Source organism: Diorhabda sublineata, chromosome 3, assembly GCF_026230105.1.
Source record: "Diorhabda sublineata isolate icDioSubl1.1 chromosome 3, icDioSubl1.1, whole genome shotgun sequence".
Lineage (NCBI taxonomy): Eukaryota > Metazoa > Arthropoda > Insecta > Coleoptera > Chrysomelidae > Diorhabda > Diorhabda sublineata.
This window is the reverse complement of record NC_079476.1, coordinates 15,113,509-15,125,245: the sequence shown is the minus strand read 5'-3', so window position 1 is coordinate 15,125,245 and position 11,737 is coordinate 15,113,509. Positions and strand designations below refer to the sequence as shown.

At 34.5% G+C, this 11,737-nt stretch overlaps 1 protein-coding gene across 1 annotated transcript; it reads left to right on the top strand.

Annotated features, from left to right (window-relative positions):
- Positions 1–311: 311 nt before the first annotated feature.
- LOC130442007 (microsomal glutathione S-transferase 1-like) lies at positions 312–8,021 on the top strand. Its single transcript, XM_056775956.1, has 3 exons — positions 312–587; positions 3,811–3,887; positions 5,068–8,021. The coding sequence occupies exons 1-3, from the start codon at positions 453–455 to the stop codon at positions 5,309–5,311; spliced, it is 456 nt and encodes a 151-aa protein (XP_056631934.1). The 5' UTR covers positions 312–452; the 3' UTR covers positions 5,312–8,021.
- Positions 8,022–11,737: the final 3,716 nt, after the last annotated feature.

Below are 11,737 nucleotides of genomic sequence, written 5' to 3'. Positions count from 1 at the left end.
CTATGACCCCCCTGTATCCGCCTTTGCTGCCTATTGATAAATTGCACTTCCTCGCTTATGTCATATAAAGTAAATAACCCACGTCTATGTTGCTTAAACGATGCTGATCTTAAACTTCTGAAATTTTAAATGGAAAAAATATACGAACCTGACGTTACGTCTATGCAACATTCCACCAAATTGTTCAACTAAATATTTATGAGATTTCGATTTGGTATTGGCCGAGTTGAACAATAAAAATGAAATGCAAGATCCCGCGACCCCTGTTAACATGCGCGAAACCTATACGGAAATCGAAATTTACTATAACCGCGCAGCTAAGGTTCAAGTACCTCGCTGCGATGTTGGAACTTATTTTTCATCTGATATTTTATTTATTGCATTCAAATTGATTGTAGCAACAAATCCGGTCAGTGTACAAGTCCGCTCTGTGAATTTTTCTAGTTAACGACATGGCACAAGCGGTACCTTCAATGATGTCATTAGAAAATGATGTTTTTCGTTCTTATTTATTTTATTGTTCAATTCTAGTTCTTAAAATGATGGTTATGTCGATTTTTACTTCTTCGCAAAGAATTAAATATGGGGTAAGTGATTTATGAATTGATTTTATCCAATACAATCAAATGAATAGTTTTATTCATTAGCGGCTCGTGACTTTAACAGAAGGCGATGCTAAAAATTTTTTGTACGTTTCAGAAAAGACTCTGGATCTTATACCGAATAGGCACAATTGACGAAAATAAACAATTCACCTATTGTTAAAAAAAACTAACTTGGGTTATAGGAATAGTCCAGATAAAGAATATATTTTTAATACAACTCTCCGGACTAATAATTTTAGTCCAGATGAAAATCATTTAATTTTCAAATTTAGATTTATCAGAATTTTATCATCTTGTTTACCACCTAGTGGCTTGACTAGGGGACAAAAAGATGTAGAATAAGATGCGAACACTCCGACCTCGTGCCATTTACGACTGGGGATGACATAGTTTTATTTCACAAAAATGGATTGCTCACGTCGAGTAGTCTTTAATTGAGAACTATCTATTTTAAATAGTTTTCGAGAAAACTACCAATGCAACTCTGGGGTCGAGTTTGAAAGTACGCAATGATAAATTGTCTCGATCGGCTCCCTCATTCCTTCGCCACGAGCAGGTTAGTAACAAAGATCGCGTTGCATGAACTTTGGAAATGGCTTATAGCCTAGTTATCTGAAGATAGATAGTGTCTGATAAATAATGTATGTTTTCAATGTTCGCTTTGTTTATTAAATAATCACACAAAAAGAAATCTTCAATATTCGAAGTATAGCCATCATATTCTATAGTTTTAACACAACGTTCAGCAAGTTCTTAAATGCAAAAAATTGTCGTCCCCTTGGAATCAAATCAATCACAGATATAGTAATCTGACGGTACAAGGTCTACAATAAATGCTGGATGTGGTAGGGGCTCAATACTGATTTTTTATGTTTGGTTTGTTAAGATAAATCCATTTTTTATAGCAAGTAACAATGCGTCTAATAAAACGATCATTATTCGGCAGCGCAATTAGCTGTTTACACATATTCACACACACTCGACGTTTCACTTAAATCATGGTTAATCATGGCACTATTTGAAACCTTATAGATCTTACTTAATGATTTTAAATGGCATATGGTATCTTTAGAAGGTCCAATGGGGTCCGATAATCGGTGAATACTGTTACTAGATCGGTTTTTCACTGCTTCCCATGTGACCTCAATATTCCACGCAGGTGACGATCTGAAAGCGAACAATCTTCAAGATACGTTAGAAAAAATCTAGGTGAGAATGTAGAATGTGAATGTTTGATGATATTTTGTAATTTATGTTTTTGTAGTTGTCTAATAAACTTTATCTCTTTTATTACCTTAAAAGCCATGAACAACGATAATCAAACAGATAATCCTAACGTTGCAAGCTTAGCTTTAAACGGTAGATATTCCAAGATTTCCTAATTTGTGACTGACTTTGCTTGACTAAGTCTAGGAAACATTTTTCCTAAAATTCTTGAAATGTCCATTTCAAACACTCAGACTTTATTTCATGTCAAGTGTAGGAAAATTACTTTTCTCGACTCTACTAATGAATCAATTTGCATATTTTTTCACTAAAATTAGATATGATTTTCTCACAGTGTTAGATTTTGTAGTGGTTTTTGGCGTGTCCCATAAATATAGGAAAAATATTGTAAAAATACCTTATGACCAAATCAGATTTAAAAATGTTCAAATCATGATAATAAATGAGCTATCCATGAACTTTATCATGAAAGAAAACGCTCGTCCAAGGAAGACGCTTGTCCATAGAAAAAATATCAAATATAGAGAGATTGGCTTGTAAGTGAAATTACACTATTGGACGAGAGAGAAAGACTATCGGTTTACCACTGTCTATCTCTTTCTACTAGCCAATAAATTCAAAACGTTTTAGCTATATTTGTTTGGATTACCAATTATCTATCCATGGATTACTACAGGTTACCACCAAATGTTTATTGAAGTCGAGATGAAAAATATTGGAACTAACTTTACCTTTTTTACCTTGGTATGGTGGACCTCAAATATTTGTGCACAACTCTTAGTTTTGAAAAAATTGTTATTGAAATCGACAAAATAAGTAATATCTTTAGAAATATTACTGTCTTGTTGAATTTTGAAGTAGTTATTGGTAGATATAGTATGCGATTTATTAGTTTCGTTTTCTGAAAAATTAAGAAATAATATTTTGGATCGACCTATACTTTGATGTAATTAAAAGTAATTCTTCAATCATTTTACTAATGGATATCAAAGGCTACCTGGTTTATATTTTATATATTTGGATTGTAGGAGTTCAGGAAACATTGCGCATATAGACCTACTATTAGACCCATCGAGACACACTTAAAATTACCTAATGTCTACGTCTTTTGAAAAATGAAGTTGGCATCTTAGCTCGAACCTTTTAATGTCATTAAGTAAACTGGCTTGTGATGTCTACAGTATAGAGATTGCGTCTTAGTTGACTGTATCCGTGATCATTCACAGGTTGTCTCATACCATCTATTTCTGCAAAGTCAACTTTGTATGCAGAGTACTGAAAGATGGTATAGAAACATTCGAGTCAGCCTTGTCGTTGCCTGTGAGCAGGCACCCAACCAAGCTGGACTTTACAGCCATCATTCACTAGCTCCTGCACAAGCCTAGAGATACTTTTCCAGCTGTTATAGTTTGAATGGTAGCTCTGCTATCTGAGCAGATTGAGATCACTGTGTTTCTAAGGCGTCTACATTCCAACACATCGATTACTTTGGCTTAAAATTTAGTAACGGTTAGTATTGTATGTCTAGAGTTACCTGTTCACTGTTCTATGTCAGTGATATTATTGGACATTTACCCGCAAGCTTTCTCTAGATTTTTACGTAAGCAGTTGCTTCAGCTTGCAATCCGTTGATGATATTCAATCTATATGCTGTCCTTCTAGCTTTGAATTGTATGGTTAGATCAAAAGGTAGAAGATCAGTAGGACCGTTTTCACATGTTTGTGCCAGAGCAGTTTCCAACCTAGACTGACTCCCAGATATTTAACGACTTCAGACTTACGAGTCATGTCTCATCATGTAATAATTAGAGGCGTGTCAATATTATACCTTTTGGTTGAAAGGAGATTTTACATCTTTATTAAAGTTATTGATTACTAAATTATCTATTCTGGTTTGGCAATACATGAAAACAGGAGAAATCTTACAAATGTATTACGATCATCCAATATTTTATGCAAATTTTTCTTTGGTTTGCAGGCATTTGTTAATCCAGAAGATGTGAAAGCATTCAAGCTGAAACCTAAAACAGATGAGAATGTAGAACGAGTTAGGAGGTAAGTAACTTTTCAATATACGACGTGTGATATTCATCTTTTAGGAAGTTATCAATAAAAAATAAGCGAATAAAGTTCCACACAAAAATTTTCCTTGGTAATCATCTGTAAGCTCACTCAAAATCACAGTTAAAGCTTTTATGACTCTTGTACTTTAACAAGATGAATTCTTTTCAATTTAATAGTCGTTGTTCAGGGTTTTACCAGTTTTAAGATAGTCGATGAATGTTAATTGGACTCCGGGTTGAAATAAGTGAAATAATTTTGATCGATTGTCACATATCTAAGCTAAAATTTGGATTTATTGAGATTGAACAGCTCCAAACACTGTTCATATTCGTTGTTATCTTTGGTCGGTTGTGAACTCGGGTGGCAGCCGCTTTGAACAAAGCTTTGGCTTGGAATGAATCGTTAATATGTTTTTACGATATGTTCAACACGTTCCATCGTCATCTTAATGGTCTTCTTAACAATTCAGTTAGCTCCATTTTACGGTTATCGAAACTTTTTTAATGTTTTCATCGATGAGAGCCTCTTTGAGGCGTCCACCGCGTGCATCGTGCTCGGGGTTCTGTAACCTTCTCAACGGTTGATTTTCCTGGGACAAAGTCCGAATAATGTTTTTCAAGCCAAGACCTGTCTTCAATAGTATTTTTTTTTGCCAAAAGCATTGCTTTTGTAGCAGACGAATTCCCTTTTTTACTTATTATTTCAAACTAAAAATAGTTGATTCACTTAAATGCTATAATTCACAAACTAATAGTACGACAGCTGTCAAATTTATACCATTTTTTTAACCTACGATAGGTTATAAATAAAAGACAAGTTCATATAAAACAATAATTTTACTATCAAAAGATTGGTACACTTACGACTTGCTTTTCGACATAATCACCGAGGAGATTGAGACATTTGTCACTTGGCAGGAGCGTTAATAATGGTGGACATGTTTACGTAGCTGTAGCACAACGCCAACTGACGCCTGAATTTCAACAATGGCGGAGTGTGTAGTGCGAGAGCTGCACAGTCGTCTATCGCCCATGTTCGCTTTTTTCTTCCCGCGTAACGTCTGCACGGAGGGATCGGATATTGAAAAAAACGGTCCTCGTACTAGTAGCGTCATTTATGTATTAGCATACAAACTTTTCAGTCCACCTAATATATTTTTTTTCCATTTCAGGGCACACTTGAATGACATCGAAAATATTCCGTTATTCTTTGTTAGCGCTTGGTTGTACATCTTGACAAATCCAGTTGCATTCGTCGCTAAAACTTTATTTTTGATATACACCATAGCCAGGATCGTACACACTATTGTATACGCAGTTTTCCCCCTTCCACAACCCGCTAGGGGAATATCTTGGGGTATTGGATTTGGAATCACTGGATATATGGCAGCTATCAGTTTCCTCCAGTTCAGATAAACATTTAATTAACCAATATAATTTACTTTGGGTGTATAATTTTGAATGTGTAAATAAAATAACATTGTGACTTACTGAAATTTAAAAATCTCATTGTGGTTAGTAAAAGAATTTCTCGTGTCTTTTTCACTCCAATATTATCAGCTAACGCTTAGACGCTCCCAATTTTCTTAGAAAAAACTATAAAAGGTATATTTGGCAGTGGCCAATACCAGCTTTCTTATTTTAAACTTAACCGCCTATATCCCAAAGAACAATTGTCAAAATAGAAAAGCAGTTTCGCGAGCTTCATTTCAATTTCAATTTTATAGGAAATAATAATAATAATATTATAGGAAATTAAAACGCATCCCTATAAAATGATACCAACTCAGGAGTTTATGGAAGACGATTTCGATAGAAGGAAGTATTTCTGGAAAAATAAACAATGGGCAATATTAGATAACAATGTGATACAATTAGATGTTTTGTTTTTCGATAAAAGTACATTTACACTTAACGATTATGTTAGTTGTCTGAATTGTCGCTGGTCTAATGAGAATCTTCACTGGATAAGAAAAGAACATACGTAATATCCTCAAAAAGTTGATGATTGAGCAGGATTTGTTGGAAATCATATCATAGATCCCTTTTTTAGTGATAGTAATTGAATGAAGATAAATATTCTGATCTGCTCCAAAATAATGTAGTGTCAACTCAGGCAAACTTCTAGTCAGAGACAGATCGGTACAATAGCCATCACGATCTATTAGACTTTTTCTTGTAGGAATATGTCAAAAATATTGTATATAAAATAAAGTACCCCATTAGATGACTTACAAAGACAAATCACGTTTGCGCTTTGATTAGTTATGCCTAAATAACGTTATAAGATATTTCTATAACAACTGGAAGCATCTAAAGCAGGGTTTCCCAACCTTTGTTTTGTTGAGGCTACCCAGACTATTAATAATTTTTTCATGCCCCCCTCTCTTTTCAATAAACACAAAAAACGCACATTATGTACTTAAAAGCCTTTTATTGATATATATAAAATAATAAAATAAGAATAGGTACTAATGAGACACTTGAGATTGAATGTTCAGGACCAGTTGGTTAATGCTAGGTTCTGTTTTTGTCAGAACTATCATTAGGTGGCTATCGACATCAAGACGATTTCGCTGTTTAGTTTTAATTAATACTAGAGCAGAAAAGCCTGTCCCACACAAGTAAGTTGAAGAAAAGAACTAATACTCGTAAAGCAAGAGTGGCAAGCTTCGGATTAACAGGAAATCTTTTGATCCAAAATTGCTGCAATGTCAAAAGATGGAAGTCATCTTTCACGGACGAATCAGCCTTCATTTCTAGAAATTCTTCCTGAACTTCTTCTGGTAACTGTAACACATCGACAACAAATGGATTTCTTGACACGTGCCATATTGGTGACTCGGAATCGATGTCTCGATAGTATCGGCGAAATTCGACTTCCAGCGCTTGCAAATGAGCTTTTATGTTAGCTTTCAAATTTGCATCCAGTGTGTTATTTTTAGTTGCTTCGAACAGCCGAAAAAGACATTTTCAGAAGATAATTTTTGATTCCAAAATTCGTTGGTTCATCGATACCAGAAATAGAATTTCAAGACCGATATGTGGTAAAACTTGGACATCAATACAGCCACTGGCCACGATGGAATACCACCAATCGTATTGAAGAAACTGACTTAACTAACAGATCCACCATACAAACTTTTTTCTCTTCCATAAAAACAGGTCTATTTCCTGCTCCTTTCTCGGGCTATACTAATATCTACCAAAAAAGGAAAAAAAAACAGTTCCCAACAACTACAGATTGCTTCAGTGCAAGCAATTGCCAACGTTTTGGAGAAAATCGTTAACCAGCTAACCTTGAGATATCTTGAGTATGCTAACATCATCGCCACCATCAATACGGCTTTCTTAAACATAGATCATCCCCTAATATCATGGTCTATGTCACCAATGTATGGACTGAAGTTATAGAGACATATGGGGAATCTCGAGCAAACGCTCTGGACATATGGAAAGCTTTTGACGATCTTGGAAAGATTCTGGAGAAGCAGTCTGATTGATGCAGCAAATACTTAGGTTGCTCTTTTTACTAAGAACGCTGGCACTGCGGCTCAGGATTTGGTCCTGCCGGGACGTGAAATATCACCATTACCGCAAATTTGTTGTTGTTGGGTGTTTAAGCTAGGTAATAAGTTCTGGAATAGTCCTGTGGTCAATTAGCTAAAACAGTTTTTCAAAAACTTGGAGCCCTATTTAAAACAAAAAAGCTGTAATTCAGCTTGTAACTCTCTACAATGCTCATATTCGCCATCTTTGTAATATTGTTCGCTCATTTGGAACTTGGCTACCAAGCATACGCTGAGAATGTTCGTGTGGTGGTCATAATGTGAGAACACGGTAGAAACCAAAATTATGTTCGTAACAGTTTTAAACAATCTAGAATTAGTCACTGTATAATTAGGAACGTATGTAAACAAAACAATGTGTTTAATTAAACAAAACTCGAATTGTTGACTAGATTAATATAAATTAAATCCAGAAGGTTTAAAGAATGTAGTTGATATAGCTGTATTTAATATGTTTATAGGTATTGAACTTGGCCGTAAATTGTTAGACGGTTCAAAACGTTAGGATATTTAATATGTTATCTAGTGTGTAATTAAAAACCCTGTCATCTTGAAAATATAGTTCATTTTTCACCCTGAATTCCCGATTCTGCATTTACATTAACTACCGGAGTCGGATTACAAGTACCGCCTTAAGGTAGTCACGCACTTGTTGTCTTCGGACGGAGCGTTTGCAACGGACGGATCGAATTTATTTCGAAGGTTGCGCACACAGGTACTCCACAAATTACCGATTCCGAGGTGTCTCGCCAGTCGTAAGTTTGAGTGACATGCTGTTGCTGTGGAATTCTCGTGCGTTTGGTTTTATGAATTTTATAGAGGGAACCTTTCTTATCACGTGGAACCACTTAGGGAATTATCAATATTAATGTCCCGAGTGCATGTCAAATTGTCGATAATTTAATTTTCTCGAGTGCGCGAATGGAAATTATGAGACAATTTGACATGCACGAGAGGGCATTTTGGCAGACTATTTCCTGAGAAAAATTTAATTGAAAATAAACTTAATTCTGTGTTTAAAATTTGTTATTCTTTAAATTATACCGTAGTTGACGATCATCATATTGGCATTGAATTGGTATCTACGGTAACTTATTGACAACAGATTTGTTCGTGAAAAAATAATAATTGTTCCTTTTCTTAAAATATAAAATTAAAACCAAATGATGTTTATTAATCCTAGACGAAAATTTGGCACTAGTGCAAATTATCGATAATTTGCACTAGTGTAGTATTATCGCTGAAATTTGATCGTTGCTAGGTAAACATAAAATATTACAGCTTTTTGGTTGGCTTAAATTTTTCGAAGGAAATAGTCATTCTATCTTGTATGCATGCTGGATACAGGTGTCATGATCTACATAGGAGGATAGATCAATTGTAGAAAGATAATCAATTAATCGCAATCAATGTCATCTCGTTCTTAATCTGGCAATGAATGGAGGCATTTAGAAGGTAGTGTCTGGTGGTGATGTTTGTTATTACATATTCAACATAACCAGCTAATAAAAATGATGAGGATATTCACAATATGGACGTGACACCATTTATATACAGTATGGTAACTACTTCTTTTGATCATCTTTGGGAGGATGGATTCAGTTGATCTGAAACTAGGTGAAAACAAAACAAAGGCAGTGCTTAATACAAGCTCAGAAAATACGTGAATTTTGGGAGTAATAACTTAGTAAGTTCAAACTTCTCGGTACCATTTTTTTTTTAAATAACATGTGTAATCATTGAAGTTCATGCGTCAAGTGTATGCCGTCATGGGTCTTCTGACACGTGTTTTGTGTCTTCTGTCACTTGTTTTTGTCATTTATCCAAAGAGAAAGAGAATCAAATTATTACAGTTAGTTAATCTAAGAAGTAGAATCTGTAACCAATAGATAGTCTTCCTCCCTGGTCGGCAGCTATCCGAATGATGTTTTAGATTATTGACAATTGAAAATGTCATTAAAAGCACTCCAGCCCTTTTGTACTAGTGACATTAATTTTCTCATCAGTAATTTTATTGTTTTACCAAGAATGACTTTTTAGTTTGATCATTGCTGTAAGCATATGTTTTGCTTAGTTTTTCAAACTATAATTTATTCTTTACTTTTAGTATAACTAACTTTAAAAGTATACTTGTCAGTGTTTTCAAACTGTATTTTATTTAGTTTAATTAGTGCTAAAAGTCAGTTTTCAGTTGGTGGCTTCCACTGTTATTTTACACAAGAATTAGTGTTGTGACCATGGTATGGACTCGCTGGTCCGGGAGGGGAAAATGAAAAGTAGCACACTCTTTTGGTTCATTAGCACAACTAATGCAATTGTAGATATGTCGGTAGATAACACTAGGGGCTATGATGTTCAGCCAATCACAGAACAGCAACGTAATACAGTGAATGCGTAGTTTTATTCAGGTCGATAGCTTTTTTGATATCTAAAACGGGTATGCAAAACGTATTTTTTCTATTTTTGTTATTGTTCGAAAATACATAGACACTACTTATAGAGTACGCAGTTGCTGAAGACCCACCGATAACTTTTGGTTCCACCACAATCACCATATCAACAAAACACCAGAAAAAAATTAAAGATAGGTATAATAGATGTACTTACAAGATGTAAGGGTCCATATACATCTAAGATTAAAAGATGTGGATATCGTGTTCAAAATGACATACAAACATTCAAGACAATACAAAAAAACGGTATAGTTGTAGTTTTATACATAATAAGTATGTATTTACATAGATCACTGCAGCCTGAGGATTTTGTTTCGCGGAGAACGAAACCTCTATCCACATTTTCTCAAAGTGAGACACTACAGAGCTCCAAAGGAATAGAAGACGAAGATATCTGGCAGTTGTGAGCACTGGGGATTCGCTAGTATCGCGACAAGAAAAGGAGACACAATAGATCCTTAACACCACGGTATATATGATACTCAAGTATATACGTACGTACAGGTATTCATATTCATATTAATTTTGTATTTTTTCGAATGTAATAAAAAACTGTCGTTTTTCTAATTTTTTCTTGTTTCATTTCTGTAACCCCATTCTCCCCATAATTAAAAATGCATCATATTTAAGTCTAACTTGTCCAGTTGTTTTCCGATTTTTGGTTGATATAACGCAATTGAATTGTTTCGAACAATAACTGGAAGAAAGATTTGAATTTGAAATAAGCCGCCAAAAGCAGAAAGGAAGGAAACTGTTTTTATGTACGTTTGGTATCGCTAATGAACCAAGAGATGGTGCTGAAACAGGAAATCGAGTTGGCTATCCAAAGGATGTGGTTGATCTGGGGTGGTAACTTCCAATTAGATAAGAATAACTGATGGGGGTTGCAAGCGTATACTTAATTTTTTACACACAACGCTAACTGCTTTCACTGACTTTTTTATTTTATATTTATTTATAAGTGAAGTTTAAGCCTCAAATGTCAGTTTAAACTAGAGATATCAACTTTTTCACATTGTATAGATTGCGTTTATAGACAAACTGCGGTTTAAACGTTACCGGCGGTCTAGGGGTAACTTAAACTATGAAACGGAGGACCCGAACCCAACTTTTTCAAATTATTTATATGTCTACAATATTATAAAGGGTTTTGTTAAAATTATTGAAAATTTACACTTTATATTTGATGAACTCGATGATGATGATGATGATGATGATGATGATGAAGAAATTATCACCATTATCGACGCGCCGAGAAAACAAAAAGTTATTAGTCCTAGAGCAAATCTTTGAATTGTTCCAATTATTTTCTAAATTTTTCGCGATTCTATTGAATACATTTCTGTATTTCTTCACAAGGTTATCCAAAAGCACTACTTCATTTTCAGAGACATTGCATTTTTGTTCATATAACTTTCCTAAGCAATCCAACTTTAAAACAAATATCCGAAAAATTTTGGTTACATTTCCGCGCTAGTGACAACTGGCAGAAAAATGTCTGTTTGACTGTGACATGTAGAATTGATCAATCTTTTATAAACTATGTAAGCTAGAATTCCAACCATGGTTTAAACTTTGGTTTAATCTCCGATTTTTTCCTAGGCTATAAAATTGGCCTAAATAAGTAGCAAGCTGTGACTGAAAATGAGCTTGGACACGTGTAGCTTTGCTTAGAGGGTGGAAGTTGACGTCTAGAATTGGAACTGGAACTGTTCTTCATAATAGTTTGTCAAAAACCTGTGCTACATACCTACCTACTGATAGTCGTTTTCAAATTCACATTTTTCACATTCAAGGCATAAATGAATTGAATAAGAAAC

What these genes read in the sequence shown, in the direction of transcription:
- LOC130442007 (XM_056775956.1), top strand. Translation starts at nt 453, where the DNA reads ATGGCACAAGCGGTACCTTCAATGATGTCATTAGAAAATGATGTTTTT. An exon ending in CGCAAAGAATTAAATATGGG is followed by an intron (nt 588 to 3,810) that starts GTAAGTGATTTA and finishes TTTGGTTTGCAG; the next exon opens with GCATTTGTTAATCCAGAAGA. An exon ending in AATGTAGAACGAGTTAGGAG is followed by an intron (nt 3,888 to 5,067) that starts GTAAGTAACTTT and finishes TTTCCATTTCAG; the next exon opens with GGCACACTTGAATGACATCG.